At 35.0% G+C, this 23748-nt stretch overlaps 1 protein-coding gene across 1 annotated transcript in view; it reads right to left on the reverse strand.

The window, feature by feature from the left end:
* Positions 1-1508: 1508 nt before the first annotated feature.
* The window catches only part of LOC114045935 (G protein-activated inward rectifier potassium channel 1), a 197891-nt gene continuing 175651 nt past the window's right edge, over positions 1509-23748 (reverse strand). Inside the window, exon 3 of the mRNA XM_027866148.1 lies at positions 1509-2097. Within this exon, the coding sequence (XP_027721949.1) occupies positions 1511-2097 (587 nt within the window). The 3' untranslated portion in view covers positions 1509-1510. The remainder of the gene's footprint in view (positions 2098-23748) is intronic.

Consider the following 23748-nt stretch of genomic DNA (forward strand, 5'->3'; position numbering starts at 1 on the left):
CTTTGCATATGCTAGGTACCTAAAGGAAATACATGCTGGATTGGACTAGTTTACAGCAGGGAGCCTAATGGAGCCAAAAGTTTGCTTATACTCTGTTCTGAAAGTATTCTTATTACATTAGATTTTAATTTTTTTCCACAACCCCATATATTTCTTCTGTACAAAAAGTTCCTGTCCAAATCAATGGAATCAATGAACTGGAGAAGTTGCTGAAGTGAGAGAGAAAATGAGGGCAATAAACAATAAAACTACTTAGCAGAGGAAAAGAATAAAAATTGAAATAAAATAAGACCTATACATTTGTTATGGATAAATATTTATCATAATTCATCATTAAATGGTCACCTTGTTTGAGATAATTGCTTGTTTTAAAAATGAGAAAAATTTCACACCATAATGTTTATATGGATCCAACTGATTCAGGCTGCAATAGGAAGCATTCATCACTGAACTTGTAATCAGATTCTGACATATTCAAAGTAACTTGACTCCTAATTATTACCATAATGATTCAGCATTTGTTCATGTGCTGGGTCCTGTATGAAGCTGTTTGAGAATGTAAGCCTTTTGATATTTTTAGAAAATATAATTATTTAAAACTTCACAACATTTTAAGAAACAAGATTAACCTTTCCAGGAAAGGGGCCAAATTCTGCAGATGTCAAATCAAGCAACATTTCCTCGTTTTTATCATTTTCACATCATTTGTAAAAAAAAAATCATAAAGACACTTTATATAGTGATATCACTGCATATTTGTAACTTGTATTTAAAAAGTTAACTCTATAGGGTCATCATTTGCACAGCCCTAAAATAGTACAAACTTTGTGAATGCTTCTTTTAAAGCATAAGCGAAAGCCTCCCGTGATCCTAAATGACAGATAAACTGAAACAAACATTAAATCAAATTTTAAAATGACAAATAATTTAAGGCTCAAGTAACTGGTTAATAATTTTGTAATGCCAATAAACTTAGCATTCTAAGAAAGTAAACATGCAGCAGGACTATTATATTGAACAGAACAATACAATCTCTATCACAAATATATATGTACATGTATATATGTGCATAGGTACACATACATATATGTATATATGTTAACTTAAAATTGTAGTGTGCCCTGAAAGCTATCCACTCATTTGTCTACTATACACTTTAGAAATATAGGGGAGGGTAATACCTCCTTAAATATTTTTCAGAATGTACAATATAAATATAGTTAAGAATCATGCCATAAAACTAAATGTGAAATTTGCACATTATTGCATGCTTGGTGTGATACTACATGCCAGTTAATAATAGCAGGTCCTTTTTGACTTTCCCCCATTACAATTTCCATTTTCTGCATAGTCAGCATTACTTGAGGAGCAATGTTGCCATGGGTACATGGAATACACAGGGAAATGTCACCTTTCTCACAATCTGTCCTATGGAGAGGCTTACTTTATTAGACAAAATTTGGACTACTACTAACTTCAACTTTAAATAATTCCTAAAAGTCTGCTTTTGTTATGTGAATCGATCAGAGTTCATTTTTCTTAATTTGGCTGGAAGGTTCCCTTCCATTCTGGCTGCACCTCCTGACATCTTTTGAAGCTTTGGTGGCAAATCAGCCACTGACTGGCTCATGGGATCAGACAACATCTTTGTGGTTTTAGATACCAGTTTTTCTTCTGAATTGCCAGGAACTGAGCTTATTCGTTGAAGTTTCATGGGTAAATCTCCCAAACTGTAGGCCTTTTCTGAAGTTGTAGAACTCATTCTTAGGAGTTTTTTGGGAAAGTCTTCTCTTCCGGTAATTTTTTGTAACTTCGATGGGAGTTTGGTACTAATGTCATCTATTCCATCTAGACATTCAACAGAATTATTCCTTTCTTTAGTGTTAGTTATGGCTGGTGCTATTAAAGGGGAGGACATCAGAAGCATTTCCTCCTGTTCTTTCACACTGTAAGGTGGGGTGGGGACTTCAAAGGTTGCATGGAACTGGGAATAATCAACTTTAAAGAATCCTTCCTCTAAGGAAATAACAGGGAAAAAGCGGTGACCCCAAAGAACTTCATCTTCAGTGTATGAAGTCCGAGCTTGACAGGTCATCCCTACAAGAAAATAAAAAACAAATAACTTGATAAATGATAGGCAATTAAAAGCACATATCAAACCAGCATGACTCAATAATTCCAATTTACATTATTACTGCAAATCTTTGCTTCCAGAATGTGATTTTTAAGACTGAATGATTGAGTATGTTAGAAGCTTGACTGTATGGATTTTTGCTATTATCTTACCTCATTGCAAGCAAAATGACAGTTATAACATTATATCTATGTGTATATGTACATATGTATATGTAATATATATGAACATTATATCATATAATATATAATCTAATAAAAAAGTAGTTATTTTCTACCTTTGAACGATACCTACTGCATACTTAGTTGTCAGATCCAACTAATCCTGATTTTAAGAGAGAAGATGATTAGTTTTGGGAATCCAGGGTACCCAGTTTACACTTTTCTGGAGAAAAATCGCATTTAAGAATACTAGTCTCCATTAACAATATAAAATTGTGGCTTACAAAATAGAAATGCCAAACATTCTAGAATATATAAAGATGATCACAATAAAAGAAACAAGAACTGTGAAAGTATAGCATTAACCTTATAGTTACCTATGGAAAAAGGAAAGTAAAAATATGTGTATATATATATATATATATATATATATATATACACACACACACACATATATATATATATGAAACTTTTAGAAGCCTAATCTCAATCCAAAAATTAATTCATAAGATGATAAATTCCTTCTACAGGACACAAGACATGAAATTCAACCAAAGGAAACCTACATTCATTCTCTAGATTCTACACAATATTTTAGTACAAAAGAGAAAATGGAACTTGCAGTGACAGACGTAATTTAGGACATACTATGCTGATTCATAAAATGTCCTCTTCTGTTTAAAGGGAACTGACTGTGTTCATTCCTATTATCAGGAACTATTCTATTCTTGATTGTCCATGACACCAGAGACAGGGAAAGCATGGATTAATTAAGATATCTAAAGGTAATGTCTAAATTTCACATCAAGAGATTTTACCTTCTCTACTACAAAGCAACTACAACAATTGCAAAACAGCCTTGTAACACTGGTGGACGGCACTTGACAATTTCTATTTCTTCCTTCCTTCTAGAAGGGGCAGAGATGAATCTCAGAGGCTTTACCTTGTCTCTACTCTGCTTTCTCCCTTCCTCTTGCTGATATGGGGGTTAGATATTTAATCAGCCACAGCCTGTTATAACAATTAGCTTGACTTTGGTATATTGGCGTTACAATTGCCTTCAGATCTATGAAGTTCTCACTGTTATTTTATGGAGCTTATATAAGACAGAAAGTTATTAATACAACTATAGCTCAAAGCCTCAGTTCAAGAAAATTTCTAACATTCAGAGAGAGTTTTGATTCTCTCCTTCCTTGTTCCCCAGAGCAATTCCCTCTGACCCTGGAATCCCTCACCACTTGACGCACTCATAGCTCATCTGACTCGCTGTTTTTATGTCTCTCAAGAGGTATGACTTGATATTCTCAATGAATCAAAATTTACCTTTCATCTAATGTCCCAAAGTTCTATTGTCTCCTCAAATTGATTAAGAGCTTTTCTACAGTTGCAATGAGATTATAGGAAATGACCTTAATATCTAGTTTACTAGATTGATTAATTCAAGTATGTGTGTGTGTGTGTGCGTGTAGGGGGGAAGTATCTTACAGACTGAAGAGACTTTATACAGGTATTAACCAATAGTACAATGACACTAAGAAGTAGCTAAAATACATGAAGCTACTTACAAAACACAATTCATTCCTTGTTATTAAAAAAAAATCACTGATTTGGAAATTAAGGAAATTGGATTCAATCTTAAACTCTGCTATGAGCTAATTCACTGCATGATCTTAGGCAAATCACTTGCCCAGCATTGCTTACAGACTGTCTTTCTGTCTCAACATATCTAAGACTCAGTTTCCTTATCTATAAAATTCAGTGATTTCACTTACTACCTACTTCGTGAGGTTCTTGTAAGGAAAATGATTTCTATTACTCAAAGTATTATATAAATTGTTTTATTATTAACACTGTTTACACCCACTCTCTGCTTGAAAATTTCAGCTGAGGGTAATTGATACCTCTGAATGTAATCCAACTATGTCTAATTGATAGAAAGTTTTTCCTTATATTGAGATGAACCTACTTCTATTATACTCTGCCCCAGATGAATAAAAGTTGACTTTCCATCAGGTATATATTTAGTCCAATTTAAAGAGCTGAACAATGTTTAATGTTTCTGAATATAAATGCTAGGTGATAGAATTCACTTTGGTTCATGGTATTCAAGAAGAATAAGGAAAATGAAAGGAAAACAATAACCACGTAAAGCTTTATCTTCCCTTCTCCTGTCCTTACACCAGAGCACTTTCTAGACTTTACCATGTTCCTTAACTCATCTCTTCCAAACTACAATGTCCTGGGCTATAAAGAGTTGTGACATTAATTCTGAACTTCTTTGAGTACACCATTAAGGTCTCTCCCTCTGATCCCCAGTGAAACCAATGGTGGTGGTAGAATTAGTGGGGAAAGAGGTAAAAACTAGGTGGAAGTTTATGCAAAAAGGCCTGACCCTTACTTGAAAAAACAGTCTTCCATAGCATGTGTATTTTGACTGGGAAATGTTTTGGTTTCTTCAATATATGTTACCTCTCTGACAAATACTCTCTTCCTCCCAATATATTCTCTTGCTTAAAAAATGCTGTCAGTACCCCTACATTCTCCTAGACACTAATGAAGCTACATGTTGTATATTCACAAGTGAACGGGGCATTTCTAAGACATTTGAAATATTTTTTTATTTAAATTAAAAAGAAAGTCCCAAAGCAAAATAAAAGAAAGAAATTACACTCAGAAAATGAGTATGTGGGACTATATAAAAAGAAATCATAATGCTGTCTATTAAATGAGAATGATAGATTAGATCATAGGTATATTGACCTAGATCTAGATGCAATCTTAAGTGTCATTTAGGATAAAGGCTTCATTTAAAGATATTCCTCAATTTTTGCTCCAGGCAACAATGGCTTAAAGGGGTATATTTCAGAAGAGTTGCCAAGGTTGCAAATGTCTGTGTTCATATTTTGAGTGAAATCAGATAACATATTTCAAAAAATATGGGTCTGATTAAATAGGAACTAATACTGAGATTGGGACCAAACAAGGAAAAAAGCTTTTGTCTTGGTATACTTTGCCTGTGACTTTTAAAAGAGTTTCTCAATTGAGATCTCTAAGTCTTCATTATACTTCCACCTGAAGACTCCTTTTATTGATATGCATAAAGAATCAAATGTAGAGAAGGAAGCAATCATTTCTTAAGGTAATTTGGAGATGCTGGCTTAAGAGTATGAGATATATATATTTTTTAATTTTCCAGATTCATTACTTCCACTTTCACTGCTCTCTTGGCCTCTTTGACCTTTGCCCCTACAATCATTGAAGCAGGCATTCAACCTGGGAAAGAGAATCACCAAAAGCCTCCAACAATATCTGGGTTTTCATGCCCTTTACCCTTAACCTTCTTCAACTGTGTGAATGGATGATCCATTTAGGAAATAAGATCATTTAGGGTCCATTACACTAATACTCTAACTGTTGATTTATAACATAAACTTTTGCCTAATAACATTCCCCATATACCATGACTAGCAATATCCAAAATCCTATTGCTGTAATCTTTCTTTTTTTACATGTGTCTGAGCAAAAAAACAAAACAAAAAACCACCCCCAAAAACAAAACAAAAAACCAAAATCCTGGTTTTCTTTTGCTGTCTTCCCAAAGTCCTGTTTTGATTTGGCCACAGCTCTACCTTTCTCAAGTTCCTATTCTCCTCTGCCAACAATGAATCCTCTTAAAAAGCCATGTCCTATTATCAGCAACATCTTTTTCATTCTAGATCTCTTAACTCTGAATTCCTTACATCTCTTGGCATTAACTGGAACCTGACTCTCTCCACCGTTTCCCTTGTTGACTGCTCTCTCCTCCATCTCCAACTCACAGTCAGTAGGAGGATGTAGCAAAATTATTGCACACCACTTCCATTTTAAAATTCTCACTTTACAACCATCATTCCACAAATCCTCTTCTTTACAAGTTTAAGCCACTTGATTTTGTCACCTTGTCCAAAACCATGTCATTTTCTTTTATTACTCTTCCACTTTCCTCCATGACTGTAGCAGTTGGCTTTAGCCCTAAACATGGAACCAGAGCCATTTTTGAAAATAATGTGCAGATGCTGACCTGTTTTCCTCTCTACTCTCTCTTTCTTGGTGACTTCAGTAGTCATACTGATGATGTTCTAACATGCAACATGGTCCCTTAATGCATTAAGCTGTTCAACTCATATGACCTAAATTTCCAACTCTACTTCAGTCACCTAGAGAAATAGTTGCACTTTGCACCTCATTAACACCTGAAACTAATGTCAAAACTCTGAATCTTGAATACTCTTCCTTTCCCACCAAATCGCTATGCCTGAACCTCTTGTTCATGAATGTAATCCATGTCATAACTACTTGAAGAAAAGTAATCAGAGAGGAGAGGGAAGATATCAATTTAAAAAATCACGTAAACTCATCAAAATTACAAAAAATTATTCTTTTACAAGAATAATCCAAAGGAATTTGTATTATTTCTTTCCTATCTATCTTTGGACATTTTTTTCAAATAATTTCATAACTATCTTTAGTGTCTTACAGAATTTTAAGTATACTTTTCTTTGGGCAAACTAACAGAAGATGCTCTCTTCAAACAAATCATGTTTAATGGAGAGGCTTCTCTAGGCATACATTAAAGTTCTACATTACTCCATTTCGTAATTAATTCTCTACTTTTACTCCACATTCCTTCAAGTATTCCTCTCTTGCTTCTGCAAGACTGCAGAAACTCTGAGCTCTGTGAAAGCAAAGGAGAAGAGCTTTTTTGCTTATTTTTTTATGATCTTAAAAAAGTGTTTTTTAGGCCAGGCAGGTCCTTTTACTAAGGCTAGTCAGCACCTCCCTTGCAACTTCTGGCCTTAGAAAATTGCCTGGGGCATAGAGAAGTTAAGTGACTAGCCAGGAGTCACACAGCAATATTTTTCAGAGGAGACACTAGAACTTAGGTCTTTCTAACTCTACAGCTGCCTCTCTTCCCCTTTGAATTAAATAAATGGGACTACAGGTCAATTTGTCTCTTTTCTACATATTTTATATGGCTCCACATGCTCATTTTCTGAGTGTAATTTCTTTCTTTTATTTTGCTTTGGGACTTTCTTTTTAATTTAAATAAAAAATATTTCAAGTGTCTTAGAAATGTCCCCTTTACTTGTGAATATACAACATGTAGCTTCATTAGTGTCTAGGAGAGTAAAGGAGCACTGACAGCATTTTCTGAACAAGAGGATATACTGGGAGGATAAGAGTCTTTGTCAGAGAGGTGACACATATTGAGGAAACCAAAACGTTTCCCAGTCAAGATCCACATGCTACGGAAGACTGTTTTTTCAAGTAAGGGTCAGTCTTTGGGTAGCTATGTGGAGTGAGGAACACCTAAGTTTAAATCTGGCTTGTGATACTTACTAGCTGTCTGACCCTGGGCAAATCACTTAACCTCTTTTTACCTCAGTTTTCTCATCTGTAAATTGGGGAGAATAATAGCACTTGACTTCCAGGGTTGTTGTGAGGATCAAATGAGATAATAATTATAAAGTGCTTAGCATAGTGCCTGGCACATAGTAAGTGCTACAGAAATGTTAGATATTGTTGTTGTTGTTATTAAAACCAAATCATTGTCTCAGAGTCTTATAAAGACAGCACATCTCTTGCTTACCATCTCCCAGAAAAGGAAAGGTAGTAGGTATGAACCAGTTATTACATTTTGGTATGTGTTAGCACTAGAATTAACATAAGTAGTCATTAATACATTGTCCTCCACAGACATCAATTCCTTCCAAAGGCAGATGGGGGTAATGTCTTCATGGAAAGACAATAAGAAGAGATAACTAAGAATTCTATCACCACGGCTACTAAAAAGAAATGTGACACTAAACACACAACACCACTGTGGCGATATGTGTGCAAATTATGGATTGAGAGGCTCATTTGATTAAAATTACTGCATAAGGTCCTTTCACAATCACTAAATACAGTAATAACAATGATGATGATGATTATGACAACTAGAATTTATATAGTTCTTTAAAATTTACAAAAAACTTTACAAATATTTCATTTGATCCTAACAATAACTCTAGGAGGTAGGTGCTATTATTTCTCCATTTTACGAATGAGAAAACTGAGGCATTAGAGTGGTTAAGTGACTTGCCCAGGGTCAGAGAAATCTGAGGCCAGATTTTGAACTCAGGTCTTCCTTACTCTAGGAACATTGTTGTATCCATTGAGCCACTTAGCTGCCCCCATCTATTCTACAGGGCAGGTTATGAGCTTGGATGACTGGGTGAATAGTGGTACCATCAACTTCATTAGGGATAGGCAGATTGAGTGGAAATGAACATACTGAGTTTGAGGTGCCATACAAACATTCATACAGATAAATCCAATCCAACAATACTGGATTTAAAAGAAGAAAAATAAATGGAAGGAACATGCATAGGCATGATAATTGAAAGCAAAGAAGTAGGTGAGATCATCATGAGAGAGTGTAAAGAGGAACCAGAGGGTGGTCACAGACACTTACAGACACTTGAATTTAAGAATTATCAGCAGATTAACAAAGAGGACAGGTCAGAGACTTAGTGGGAGAACTCAGCATATAAAGCATCATATAAACAAGGAAAGAATGAGTATTAAGAAGGAATGAGTGATCCATAGTGTTCAATGGCACAAAGAGGTTAAGGAGGATGAGGCCAAGGAAAGAAAAAAAGGCAGCTAGATTTGGTGTTAAGAAAGTCATTAGCAGCTTAGGAGACAGTTTTTAGGAGAGTGGTGGTGACAATGTCAGATTGTGAGAGTTCAAAAGAGCTAGAGTTGGAAGGGGCCTACCAATCCCTGACGAGGTGAGAATGAAAAGCTGTGAGGGTAGACTGCTCTTTTTTTTTTTTTTTGGCAGTGAAGGAGAAAGATAGGATCATAGTTTGATGAGAGGGCAAAGCCAAAGAAAATTGTTTTTATTTTGTTTTGTTTTGAGGATGCCAGGGATCTAAGAATGTTTGTAGGCAGCAAGAAAAGAATGAGTAAAGAAGGGGTATGATTGATAGAACAAGATTATGGAGAATATGGGCATAGATAGGACTAAGGGTGCAGGTGGAGGTTTTGGCTTTAGTAAGGGGAAAACATTTTTCCTTCTAAGACTGAAAAAGAAGTAGACAAGGATGGCTGATGAAAGTGAGATATTTAGAAGAGTGTTAGTCAAAGGCAACAATAGTTAGAATGTAAAATAGTATGTAAAATCCTATGGCAAACAATCATAGAAGATTATGAGAAACATCACTTAATAGAGAGAAGTAAAGATGAAAATCAGAAAAAAAAAAGCTGAATGAGAAATCCAATAAAGTTATCTCAAAGTCATTTAAAGATGAAATTGCAAAGCAGATCATAGAAGGAAAATGGGGGTGGGAAGGATCTAAATTTATTTATTTTTATTTTGAGGGCAATCAGAACTATGACTTCATCAAATAAGGAGTGTTGAATGAGGAACCCTATCTTCAATTTATAATATAAAAGAATTTTCTAGGATATTAAAGGTAAAGATATGCCCAAGGTCATATAACCACTTTGTATCACATTAGAAACTGTACTCAGTTTTTATTTAATCCAGGTCTATCCATTAGGCCATGCCACCTCTCTGCAAACACTTTTATAAGAAAGCCTTTTGTCCATCAAGAACCATATCTGAATACTTTAACAGATCCAGCTGTGCTTACAGAGAAAATAGAAATGGCACTAAAAACAAAACAACAACAAAAAAAGGGGAAAGTGGCTCAATTAGACCAAGTGTACATAGAATAGAGCCATGCAGGAGGTACCTATCTACCTACCTACCTACCTTCCTCTTGGGTAGATAGTACAAATGAATGAATTGGGATCAGAATAAATCAAGAAGAACACGCCAGACTAGATTGCTTTTAGAAAACTGTAAAGCTCATTTGGTGACTGCTAGTTTCTTCCAGAAACAAAAACCCATCTTTTAGATACTAACATCCTACTCAAATTGTTCAGCTGCAAAGCATGACACACTACTATTTCCAAAGAATTAAAAATGAGTATCAATGAGACAGCAGTGGAGAGGCAAATGGTGGAAATGAGCAAGTTGTAATGTAAAACAAATAAGAGATTTTGAAGAAAATTTAAACTTAAGTAAATGATATCATCAGGGAAATATATGATTGAGGAAAAAAAAAAAAAAGATTGGTAAGTCGTATGACCAGAGCATGGATAAATTAGTCAACGGAAAGCCTGTGTGCTCTAATAATATTGTTGTGACGCAAAGAAAAAACAATGAAGATCTCAGTAAACTGAGTGGAACCTCTGTGACAAATTTGTGGAAAGAGTTGGAAAGGAAACACATAGGTTGTGCAGGCACAGATGTGTTGTAATCTGTACCACAGGAGAGAAAACCTGTATCAGTGATATCAAATTGAATATCTGAATATTCTTTAAAGGCATTTACTTTTAGTAATTCCGGTTTCTGAAAGTAATTTGGTAAGGACGAAAGACAGGAAATGTTCTCAAAGATGGAATCAACAGGTTTCATCTGAAGAGTACTCCTTGGATAAACAGTTCTGAATTAAAATTTAAAGGAAGAATGGACATATATTGACCAAGAGAAAGGAAGAATTTTTGCATCAGAGAGTGGGTGGATTAAATCATTTAAAATAATTCCATGGAATAAAAATGTGCAGGCATGCATGTACATCTATATTTACATACATATACATATATAAAAAATTTGGAAATCTCTACCTGTGCATGAAAATATTTCTGGCACTTGCAAGTCTATACATTAAAGGAATTACTGGAAAATTGGACAGTGGGAATATATTCATCTGAAAAATCAGATGAGAGAAAGGAATTAGAGCACCTGGTAGAGCTTTACAAAAAGGTTGAATAAAAAACTATTTTTAGATCTAGAAACAAATACTGATTTAAATAGTGGTTATTATGAAGATGAAGCCAAATTTGTTATATTTCCAGACCACTGTGAATTTTCTTTACCAAATATAGCACAGTTATCTTCACTGGTGACACATGGCTATAATGCAGCCCTCATTTTAAAAATTTTGTATAGAACAGGGCACCCATGGGAAAATGAATTACAAGTTTCCAAATGTATCAATTATCTTTCTCAGCTAGACTATGATATCATGATTCTATTAAGGCAGGGCTTCTTAACTTGGACCTGGAAGAATCTGTGGATAGACTTCAGGGGGTCCTTTTACTCTTTTTGAGAAAAGAAATTACATTTTCTTTTACTTTTAACTATAATTTAGCGTTCACTTTAATTATTAAAAACAAAACAGAACTTTATTCTGAGGAGTCCTTAGGATTCACCAGACTGCCAAAGGGATCCATGAATCAAAAAATATTAGGAATTCCCTGTTTTAAGGTAAGAGGCAGATGGGGGAAATGAGGATTTATTTGCTATAAAACTAGTCTTGCAAAGATGCTGATTCCCTCAGCAGTAACAAACTTTCCATACCTTCCTATAGTTCTTTCCCCTACCACCCCACCCCAAGAATAATGGGTAAACTCCTTGAGCCTGAGACTGTTTAATTTGAGTCTCTGTGTCCACAGTGATTAACACTATGCCTTTCTCAACTTTGGAACTTACTAAATATTGGATCTGGATGGGATACTTTATTTTTAATTATATGTAAATTCTGTTCTAATGCCTTATATTTTACATAGAAGAGATGCATGATTTCAAAGGCTGTAACAGAGTAAGCTCTGGCAGGTTCTCACAAGCTGGAAATGGCTCAAGTAAAGCCAAGTAGTAAACTATATCTCTGTTGCCCAAAAGCCAGACTTAGCTAGATTCATGGAGGCTCATCAAAGATTTGGTCTCTGGCTGATGACTTTGTAAGAGAGCTTGTTAACTTGTGTTTGTGTCCTCAGAGTATAACTAGTACATAAAAGGCATTTAATAAATGCCTGTGTGTTTTATAAATGAAAGAATGAATGACTAAATAAATAAATATAGACAAAAAAATAAAAGTGATCATTGAGTGATCACATTTTAGCCACACCATCTGCTAAAGAGAGGTTATATTTATACAGGTGTAGGGAGTACACCAATTAAACTGCAAGTGTGTGTGGTAAGGGGACAACAAGGTAGGGTCACTTAGCTTTTGAAAACAAGTTCAGGTGGGGGCAAAGGAGAGCAGTTGAGGGGACAGAAGTAATGTTGAAGCTCCACTGCTTCTGCCTGACAGAAAGGTTAAATGCCTAAACTAATCTCATGTGGACAAGATCAGTGTAAGTTAAGGTTGTTGATTGCTAGGTTTTACTAACTGGGAAATGGTCAATTACTACCCTAATGTTTGGGAGGTAAAAGTGGTTATTGATGGTTATAATATATAAGCAACTGAAGGAAATAACCAACCACTGAGGTTTGTAAAAGAATAAAAAAAGGGATTAAAAAATTCAAAACCTGTGTGATACTGGGGTCCTAGAAGTTAACAGCCCCTTTTCTTAGTGTCTGTTTCCTTTTCTCTAAACATTTTAAAATATGATTTAACATAATGCATAAAACAATTATATGAAATGTAGATCTTGCTAAAATCAATTATGGTATCATGGTAATTATACTGAGCACTTTCCCCAACCTTGTTCTTCACAGCTGCTCATTAGATGTAGATACACAGACACCAAATATTTCCAACCAGGGCCCATCAACATCAGATTTTTGAGATCTGATTTCACCTAGGGATCTCATTAGTAAATGAGTGTTTGTAATCAATATATCACTAATGAATACAGCAGCTTTGGAAATTAAATAAAGCTTAATTGTCTATGGCTGCCAAACTGTACTTTGGTAACAAATATTTTAAAATGTTCTTTTAAAGAATAGAACTGAGTTTCTTGTGATTAAAAAAACAAACACCAAAAATATTCTCAAAAACATGAATAGTGTTATTTATATAAGGAAGCTACAAAGTTAGATATAGTACATGATGAGTTTTCTTTAGGGATACAGATTTCAAAATTACATATACAAGTGTGACTCATTTCCTGTAAAAGAACTCATGTTTAAATTCCTAAATATCACCTAAATTTTGAATAAATGCATTTGGATTCTTTTATCCAAGCAACAATATAAAAACTTGTCCAAATGGACAACACAAAAAATACTACGACTGTTTAGTGAAAACCATTAAACCATGAGATGTTGCCACTAGAAACAGTACTTTATTTTTATCTCTAAATTGAGAAATATTTTATTTTGATAATACCTGTAATTCACTGATCCATGGACTTAAAACATAAAATACTGATTGCATTAAAATATTTTACTATTGCTGTGTTCCAAAGGAAGCATATTTTACTCCCTTTTCTCCCCATATTTACTGCCTACATCACTGAAGATTGCTCTACTAAGCTTCTAGTTAATCTCTTTCCCTTAAAGTCTTTCTTCATTTTCAATTGACCAAATCAAAGGGATTTAATTAGAATAAATGTAGACAACACTGAAATTTCTTCCTTTCACTTTCAAGATATCCTTCAACCTAGTTATTATATAGTTATATAATCTCTTTTGAGAATCTTTTGAACTCTATAATTAATTATGCATATGTAACCCATACTATGAATATGTCTAGTCTGTCTAACATAGAGCTTCTTGTGTCCCCTACCACATGGGTGGGGTAATCTCCTTGACTGGCTGTCTGTTTCTTTAAAAGTATTGAGATCACGCTGCTTTTTCTCTTTTTCCACCATTTCTTCTGTGTTTCTAGTTTCTGTGCTCAGTGTAGACTTTGACACCATGAAGAGCCTGGGATGTTTGTTTTTGTTCAGTGTTGTGTGTTCTCAGTTTCACTTGCTGGAGGTGATTCTCAAAGGTCCAAAAGCTTGAATTATGGAGACTTTGGAGCCAGGATTGTTGGCAGGACAATTCAGTCAGCTACCCTACTATGAAAGCACTGAGAAGCCAGAGTGCTTGGAGCTTGAACTCCACAAGTTTTAGACTTGAAATTGTGCTTTAAGGGAACTGAGCTAAGCCATGAACCTAATCCCCTTCCCCTTCCCAGAGACTGAAGTGATATAGGGAGGGGGAAGGAGTCTATGTATTTGTGATTCTCTTTTGAAGTAAATATTATTCTTTGAAAAAGCTGTATTGCTACATTATCAGTGTACTCGTACTGTTTACAGGAAAAAGTAGAGCAGTACAAATCTAGTTCTTAATCCATTTTTTGCCTACGTCATGCCACTCTGTTTAGCTGTTTTCTACCAGTAATTAAAAAAAGACCAGTTGTTTAGAATGCTATCAGTTTAATCTCAAGTTATTAAGTCTGTCCTTCAGATTGATCTATATTCTATATTATGCTCTATTTTCAATCATTACGACATGTGTGAAGATCTACTGAGCACAAGAATAGACAATCCTCATTCACCATGTCTATCCTTGTCCAAATAATCGGATCTTTGGCTTGTTGTACTGATACTGTGAATTCTTAATTGGCTGCTTATGGTCCTATGGGATCCAAGCTATTAGGCAGTTCATCTTACAACATGATTTGTACAGCATCTTTTCAAAATAAAGACTTCCTCCAATACACGTCAGTCACCTCAATCTTCTTATCGTTCTGTGGCAATATATTGAGCAACATGTGCAGAGCTTTCCTCCCTAAAAAAATTTATTTTTTAAAAATTTAAAAATCTCACCTACTTTTGAGATATAACTAGTATAAAATCTAATTGCTACTCCAGGTTTGTCCTTTACCACCTTTCACTTAGCTGAACTAATATTTAGTATGTATATTCTTTAAAGAAAAATCATATTGTGCTTTTGATCCTCTTCCCCAACTAAAACAAAATAAAAAACCTAAAACGTGCATATGCAATATTTAAATAACTTAAAGCTTCTGGCAAGATTCCCTTTAGAATGCTGGTGCAATGGGGAATGAATGTATCATTCCTAGAAGTAGTGATATTTTACCTATTTAGTCGAGATCTTTATTGAACTTTGGCCTATTCTGGTTTAGTCAGTGATTTTAATAGTCAAAAGTTTGGGGATACATTCAAACCAAATATATATGCCCTATTATTTACACACAATTGATCTTCCAATGTACACTCAGATACAAGTTTTCTGTTATTTCTCATCAAGCACACAGAACGAGCTTTCCTTTTTTATGTAGATAAGAAAGACATAAAACAACTCAGTATACGTATTTATATTTGAATTATATAGTTTTTTTTAACTTAAGAAAAAACCTTTAGTTGAAAAGCTTTTGTATTAGAACTTTTAGTGGTGGTGTCTCCAGATATGCATCGTGCAAAAAGTTAGACTTGGAACTCAAAAAACTTCAATGAACAATGGCCAGAAGAAGAAAAGTAAGTCTGTCCAGTGATGCAGGGGTGGAGGGAAGAAGAAATTGAGAAAGGCCATATTGGAAAATTCTAGCTTCATTATTTATTTGACTGAAAAACTAATTTAAAGTGTCTTCCTTTACATCATTTTCAATTCTAATCTCATTCCTGGAGTCAACTCAAAGCAAATGAAGCTTTTTTTCACCATGTTCTGTTTTTAGTAATTCAATATAGCCAGTTTTCCTAAAACTTAGGCGATAATCAATAATCATACACATTAATTAAGTGCCTACCAAGTGCCAGGCATGGTGCTAAGCACTGGGAATACAAAAAGAGGTAAAAATATTCTCTGCCCTCAAGCAGCTTACAATCTAAGACAAGCAAGCAAGCAAATATATACAAAGCAAATTACATACATACACAGAAACACACACACACACACACACGACAAAAAAGAAATAGTTAACAAAGGAAAAGACACCAAAGTTCAGAAGGGTTGGGAAACCCTCCAGTAAAAGATGGGATTTTAGGGGCAGCTAGGTGGCACAGTGGATAGAGCACCTGCCCTGGAGTCAGAAGGACCTGAGTTCAAATTTGGCCTCAGACACATAATACTCACTAGCTGTGTGACCCTGGGCAAGTCACTTAACCCCATTACCTAGCAAAATAAAAACAAAAAAGATGGGATTTTTGCTGAGATTTAAAGGAAGCCAAGGAACTCAGTAAATGAAGTAGAGGAAGAAGCATTCTAAGCATGGGGGACAGCTAGAGAAAATGATGAAGTCGAGAGATGGAGCGTCTTGCTTGTGGAACAGCCAGAAGTTCACTGTCACTAAATGAAAGAATATATGTATAGAAGTAAGGTGTAAGAAAACTGGAAACCCAGAAAGGGGTTAGGTTATAAGGGGCTTTAAATGCCAAACAGCATTTATATTTGATCCTGGGGACAATAGGAAACCATTGGCGTTTACCGAGGTGGGGCTGGGGGGATGACATGATTGTATTGGCGCTTTAGGAAAATCATTTTGGCAGCTGAATGGAGAATGAATTGGAGTGGGGAGAGACTGGAGGCAGGCACATTCATCTGCAGGTTATTACAATGATCCAGGTGTGAGGTGATGATGTCCTGTACCAGAGTAGTGGCAGTTTCAGAGGAGAGGAGAAATATTTGAGATTTGCAAAGGTGAACTTGACAGGCCTTAGCACCAAATTGGATTTGGGGGGTGAGAGATAGTGAGGAGTCCAGAATGATTCAAGTTGTGAGCCTGAGGGACTGAAAGGAGGTGTTGCCCTCTATGGGAACAGAGAGGATAGGAGGGAAAAGTTTAGGGGGTAAGATAATGACTTCTGTTTTGGATATACTGAGTTTCAAATTTCTACTAGACACCCAATTTAAGCTATCTGAATGGCATTTGGAGATGAGAGATTAAAGGTCAGCAGAGAGGTTAGGACAGAATAATTAGATTTGAGAATATTTAGTTCAGAGGTGATAATTAAATCTACTGGAGCAGATTACCAAATAAAGTAGCAGAGAGGGAGAAAAGAAGAGAGCCCAGGGACACCAGTGGTTGTGTGTGTGATCTGAAAGAGAATCCAGAAAAGGAGATAGAGAAGGACCAGTTAGATAGTATGAAAACCAGAAGAGAAATGTATCTCAAAAATCTAGAGAAGAAAGTATCAAGGAAAAGAGCGTAATTAAAAATGTAAAAGATTGCAGAGAGGTCAAGGAGAATGAAGGCTGAGAAAAAGCCATAGGATTTGGCAACTAAGAAATCATGATAGCAACTAGGCACTGCACATAGGCCAACTGCACTATAAGATGCACATTTTGTAGCTAATCATTCCACCTGTCTTTCGCTGGCATAAAATTCACCTGTATTTTCTGTCCATAAAACATTTCCTAAATTTCATCTCTCCTCAATGATACAGGTATTTCAAATGCCCATATAATGTGCTGTTTTTTTGTTTTCACCATGTTGCATCATATGGATTCACATTTTAAGTGCCAACTCCCAGTACTTAGTATGGTGCCCAGGGCTTAGCAAAGCCCTGCTGAAATGCTTAACAAAGTAGATGTTTAATCGATGTTTATTGCTCAATTGACTTTCTAAGCAACATTCTTGCAATCTTGTTTTAAAACAATAAAAAAAAAAATCCTTACAGCTATGTGTTTTTTTTAAACTTTAAGGATTTGTTATTTTTGTTGGTCTCCATATGCCTCCATATACCTATGCAAATTACCATCCCTCTATAAATTAGTAGACAGTCTTTGAGGATTGCTATGGCTGAAAAATGGATTGTCTTTTGACTAACCTGACAATGAATCTCTCCAAACTTAGTGGGCCATATCCCTGGAATGAAACTATAGAGGTAGTATGTGGACCTCTACCTGAAGCTTCCTAGCTTGGCAGAGTATGCCAGAGCTTTGCAATGCACTGGAAGAGCCCTCAAGGTCATATCTATACCACGACAAAACAAACAGGACTTTAGTGGAGGACATAAATATATAAATATTATTGTTCCTGTTTTGCAGGATGTTGAGGGAATATTTGGCATACTGGATGGAATGCTGTACTTGGAGTCAGGCAGATGAGTTTGAATCCTTCTTCTGATATTTTAATAGCTATGTGACCTTAGGTAAATCACTTAATCTTTTTGAGATTCCAGTAATAATAGTCATAATCATGATGATAACAACAACACTAACATTTATATAGTGCTTACTATGTTCCAGGCACTGTGTTAAGTGCTTTATATTTTTTATCTCATTTGATTTCATAACAACCCAGGAAGGATGGAACTAGTATTATCTTCATTTTTACAAATGAAGAAACTGAGGCAAACAGATGTTAAGTGACCCAGGGTCACATAGGTACTAAGCAGCTGAGGCCAGATTTGAGGTTTCTTGACTCAAGGGACAGCATTTTATCCACTGTGCCACCTAGCTACCCAGAATGACCTCACAACTTACTAACAGAATAAAAAAGTGTGTATTTGTTGTTGTTGTTGTTGTTTTTCAGTAATTATGATGAATGAATTTCATCATCAATTGGCCAGACTACTGGCCATGAAACTAAACAAAACAAAACACACAGTGCCATATACATCTGCAGTTATGATAGAGCGATGTAAGAGAAGGCAGAAACCATGTGTTGTCTCCCCCATTAGAAGTAAGCTTCTTGAAAGAAGAGACAGTTATACATTTCTATTTGTATCCCTACCACTTAACACAACGCTTTACTCATGTTGTTGTTCGATGGTTTGCCGTTTCCTTTCTCAATCAATTCAGGGTATCTATTCTGTCAGGCAATCAGAGATTAAGTAACTTGACATGGTCACAAAGGTAGGAAATGTCTGTGGCTGGATTTGAACCCAAATCTTCTTGACTTCAGGACTCAGTGTGATATGTACTGTGTCACCTAGAGGCCTAAGCAACTCTGTAAGACTTTTCCACTAAGTTATTAGTGAATTATGATCTGCATTGGTTGAGAAGTTTCCACATCAAGCAAATGAAAGATCAGTGAAGTGTGAAACACAAAATAAAAGCATTGTGGCTTCTTCTAAAACTGAGGTTTTCATTTCACCAAAAGTTGTAAAGAAATTTAATTTGAACAAAACGTCATTTCAATATCTCTGATCATTGTGCTTTTATTTATTCTGGTATTCCATCAGTCTCACAACAACATCACAATACTCCATCATACCCCCAGAGAATATTTCCTTAAGGTAGCAATTGTTTTTTTTCTTTCCTAAGACTTGATTTATAGATACTGAAGCATCACAATGGTTACAGTGATAACACAATTCAATAGGTTTTGAGGACCAGATCTATTCTATCAAGCTTACATCAGGACAGATTTTTTTTTTCACATGGTGAAAACATAATAATGAACTCCCGGCTTATAAAAACAGAACCTCTTTCAGCATAGGCTGGAATTTAATTAGATCTGAAGACATTATCCCTAGTCACTGAAAAGAAAACCTTTTAAAAACCTTGACCCAAGCAAACCACAAATGTCAACTTTTCCCAAGTATTACAAAATAAATTTAAATAAACACTTTAGTCTAATCTGTGTTTGGTAAAGATTTCCAAAATTTCAATTTTGCAGAGCCATCATAAGCAACTTCCTATTAGATAAGATGGGAGTGGGAAATGGAACATAGAGAAAAATAAGGGGAGAATGAAAATGCTCTAGGTTTTTGCTCCCTTGTGTTTCATCTTTGAGCCTGAGCATAACTCAAGAAACATGTTCCTGCTCTCATGGCAACTGCTATTGAAAGTAATAGCGAAATATGAGAACTGAACGTTCAGGTAGGGAGAAAGTTGATGAAGCAATTGCTTAAAATATACATCATGCCATCTTGTGGTGCCTTGATCTTGGGTGAGTCAAACAAACTTTTGATTTGACTTTTTTAAAGTAAAGCTACAATTTTCTCCTTGAAAAAATCCTTCTCATGTGTTCAGCCAAACTTCATTTATACTTTCCTGGGCAATCATTTGGATCCTACAAACTTCTTACAAGGCTGGGAAGGAGGAGAGAAGATAAAAATCGAATAGTAATCACTCATGTCATTTATCTTTCCTACAATATCTGCCAAAAGGCTTCCTCCTCCATTTCAGAATGATAACTTCATCTTTTGATTTTCAACAAAATTGGTTTTAATCACCTAACTAGAGTTTTATTTTTATTTTGTTGATTGATTTTTTTAAACTGTCCTTAAACCATTTAGATGAAGAACAAAGACCCTCTTATTCACTCATTTCAGCATTATTTAAATAAACTTATGAATGGCTTTTGAATATATGTTTTCAGGCTAGAATTATATATTGATTGTTAAAACTTAAAATAGAGGGTTTTTTTTTTAGAGGCACCATAACTTCCACTTTTTGTGGCTGCAGTATCAGTCACAAAAAACAAAAACAAAAAAACTAAATATATGAGTGCTAAATAAAAAGAACACCAAATTGGAAAAATAGACAGAATGCTAATATACTCTCCCTTCAAAATTCTATGCTTATGCCTCATCATAGAGGTCTCTAGAAACTATAGTGTATCAAAAATCTTAGTGAAGTTTTTAGCACTCAGACTTTTGGGTCACCCTGTATAACAGTGGAACTCAAGAACTGGCTGGGCTTAACAAATTGGAAAAACTCTGAAGGAAGGTCTGGTGACAAACTGTACCTATGTAATCTGTGGACTAGACCTGCTACAGAGAAGTTCAGGACCAGGTTGACCATAAGATGATGAAGATTTTGGCTAAAGTAACTTTTTAAGACCATCTGCAAAGTTTTCAATAAGTTATGATTTTGCATAACTAACAAAATCACAGATATGTGAAACACTGTACTGAATGCAGGTGTGCCTATATACCCAAATACATTTGGTTTTAAAAGCTCAATTGGAAATACGTATCTGTGCATAAATATGGGAGTATGTGTGTGTATGTATATGAACTTTATATATGTCACTAGATCTTTTAAAATAAATATCTACTTATTGCAGATAAATGTGTACTTCATATACACAGTAGGTTTTATTTAAACCTGTGTGTGGGTATGTGTATGTGTATAATTTAAGTTTGATTTTATTTACACACATACATCTTATGGAAGTGCTAAAGAGATACACGTGTGTAAACATACATAATTATACATTATTTTTTAGGTGCTCTTTTTCTCTCCCTTCTTCCATATACGTGTGTGTGTGTGTGTATGTGTGTGTTTGTGTCTGTGTCTGTGAATGTGTGTGCAAAATCAAACTTACAAAACAATGAATGGACAATTTAACATGTTATGGATCAATACCATAAAAAAATGTAAATACATAGATTTGACATCTGCAAAAATCTCTTTATCTGCAGTAGCAGATAAACAGAAGAATTTATATTGAGAAAGGGTTTATTTTCAAGAAGCAAATGATAGGTTCTCTCTAGTATCTCCATATGTCACAAGGAATTGTAATTGAGAGTTCCTAGTTAAAATTAAGAGGTCTTCGCTGACTATCTACATCTTGACACATATATGCTACATTATTATTAGGCCCCCAAAGAAGAAATGTAACTTTATACAGAAAAAAAAAATCATTTATGTTAATATCTTGCTGTGAAAACACTTCAAAGTCAAGTAAATTTAATGATGATCTTTTGCTTCCTAAGGGTACTCTACAGAAATGTTCTAAATCTGAAATTTTAATGCCCAAAAGACAACATGCTTTTGATATTAGATTTATGTCATTTTCTAGTTCTAAATAAATGGTATTTTGGGTTGGAAACCCAAACATATCCATAGGTAAAATATAAGTTCCTTGATGGTTGAGGCTGTTTCGTTTTTGGCTTTTCACCTCCAGTACCTTTGGTAGGTATTTGATCAATGTTTGTTGAGTTTAATTGAATATTGATTTGGATCTGAAATACCCTCACCCCATATGCCTTCACTATTTAACATATTGATAGTAAAGACAAACCTGTTTAAGCTGTTAGAGACTAAAGGACAATGGTATAAGCGTCTAATCGTTCCAACTCAAATGATAACTCATCTTTAAAAAGTGATAAAGATGTGTCATCAATTTGCTTAATTTTAAGGTGCTATTTGTGATATATAGGTATGTACATATGTATATACACATACATGTGACATTTTATTATAATGATTTGTCTTAAAGACTTTTCATTTGGAAAATACTGAACTGTAAGAAATTTCCTGACTACAAACTATTTTACAGTGTGTGAGTTATATTGTGGTTATAAATTATTTACTCCTTCCGTATATTAACTGGAACTCTAACAGAGAATTCCTTTATATTCTGTCTCACACCCATACTTTTTTCTTTTCAATAGAGCAAGATAATGATGATAATAATGAGAATTGGTAACTCACAGGAGATTCTCACAGCAGAAAATATGTATCTGAAATTTCAGATCTCTTTTCAAATGTAAAGCAATCATTTTCTGTTATCCCATCATGTTCAAGTATACACATAAGATTTACCTGTGTGTCCATGTATATTTACATAGTGCTTTCTATTTTACAAAGTATTTTCCCCACAAAAAAATCTTGAGTACTAAGTGATACAAGTATTATTATTTTTGTTTTACAGGTCAGGAAACTGAGGCAGAGGTTGTTATATGATATGGGGCAGCTAAACAGTGGTACATCAGATAGAGCACTGGGCCTAGAGTCAGGAAGATCTGAGTACAAATCTGGTCTCAGATACTTTCTAGGTGTGTGGTCCTGGGCAAGTCACTTAAATTGTTTTTCTCAATTTCTTCTACTGTAAAATGAAGTTAATAATAACAACTACCTCCTAGGGTTGTTATAAAGATCAAATGAGATAATTGTAAAATGCTCAGCACAGTGCCTGGTACATAGTGTTATATAAATGTTTTGTTGTTGTTGAGTCATTTTCAACCCTTTGTGACCCCATTTGGTGTTTTCTTGGAGGAGATACTGGAGTGATTTGCCACTTCCTTCTCCGGCTCAGTTTACGTGAGGAAACAGGGTGAAGTGACTTGCCCAGCGTCACACAGCAAGTAAATGTCTGAGGCTGGATTTAAACTCAGGAAGATGAGTCTTCCTGACTCCAGGTCCAGCACTCTATCCACTGCACTACTTAGCTGTCCTGTATAAATGTTAGTTAGCTCCTTTATTGTTGTTATATCATCATCATCATCATACATTATCACATCACTAGTAAGCAAAAGAGTTGGAATTTAACCCCAGGTTCCCTAACTCTAAATATACCACCCAGTTTTCAAATTTCTCTCTTAGAGACATAGTAGATCATGTTAACTCTCATTACTTTAGAGCAGAGAAGTCTGTTACTGTTCAATGACCTGATTTTATGGCCACTTGCTATTGCAAGCACCATAGCTTGGGTTGGTATCTTTTAAGGACATCCACATCCACTTTACTTTAAGGTACAAATTTCCCATCATCTAATACTCTGCCCACATTCAGATAAAGATCAGATGAGAAGAGGTTCACTGAAACAGCAGAGGGTGAGAACTCAACATGCAGACTGAAACAGATCATCTCATGCCTATCAGCAGTTCATTTAACCACTAGTGGGGAGGGTCACTAAACAAATATTTATGGGTTATAGGCAATGATGAAATGGATATTTGAAACATGTCAAATTGCATCATTCTCCCTGCTTTAAAGGCAAA

The sequence above is a fragment of the Vombatus ursinus genome, unplaced genomic scaffold (assembly GCF_900497805.2).
Source record: "Vombatus ursinus unplaced genomic scaffold, bare-nosed wombat genome assembly UNPS02014779.1, whole genome shotgun sequence".
NCBI lineage: Eukaryota > Metazoa > Chordata > Mammalia > Diprotodontia > Vombatidae > Vombatus > Vombatus ursinus.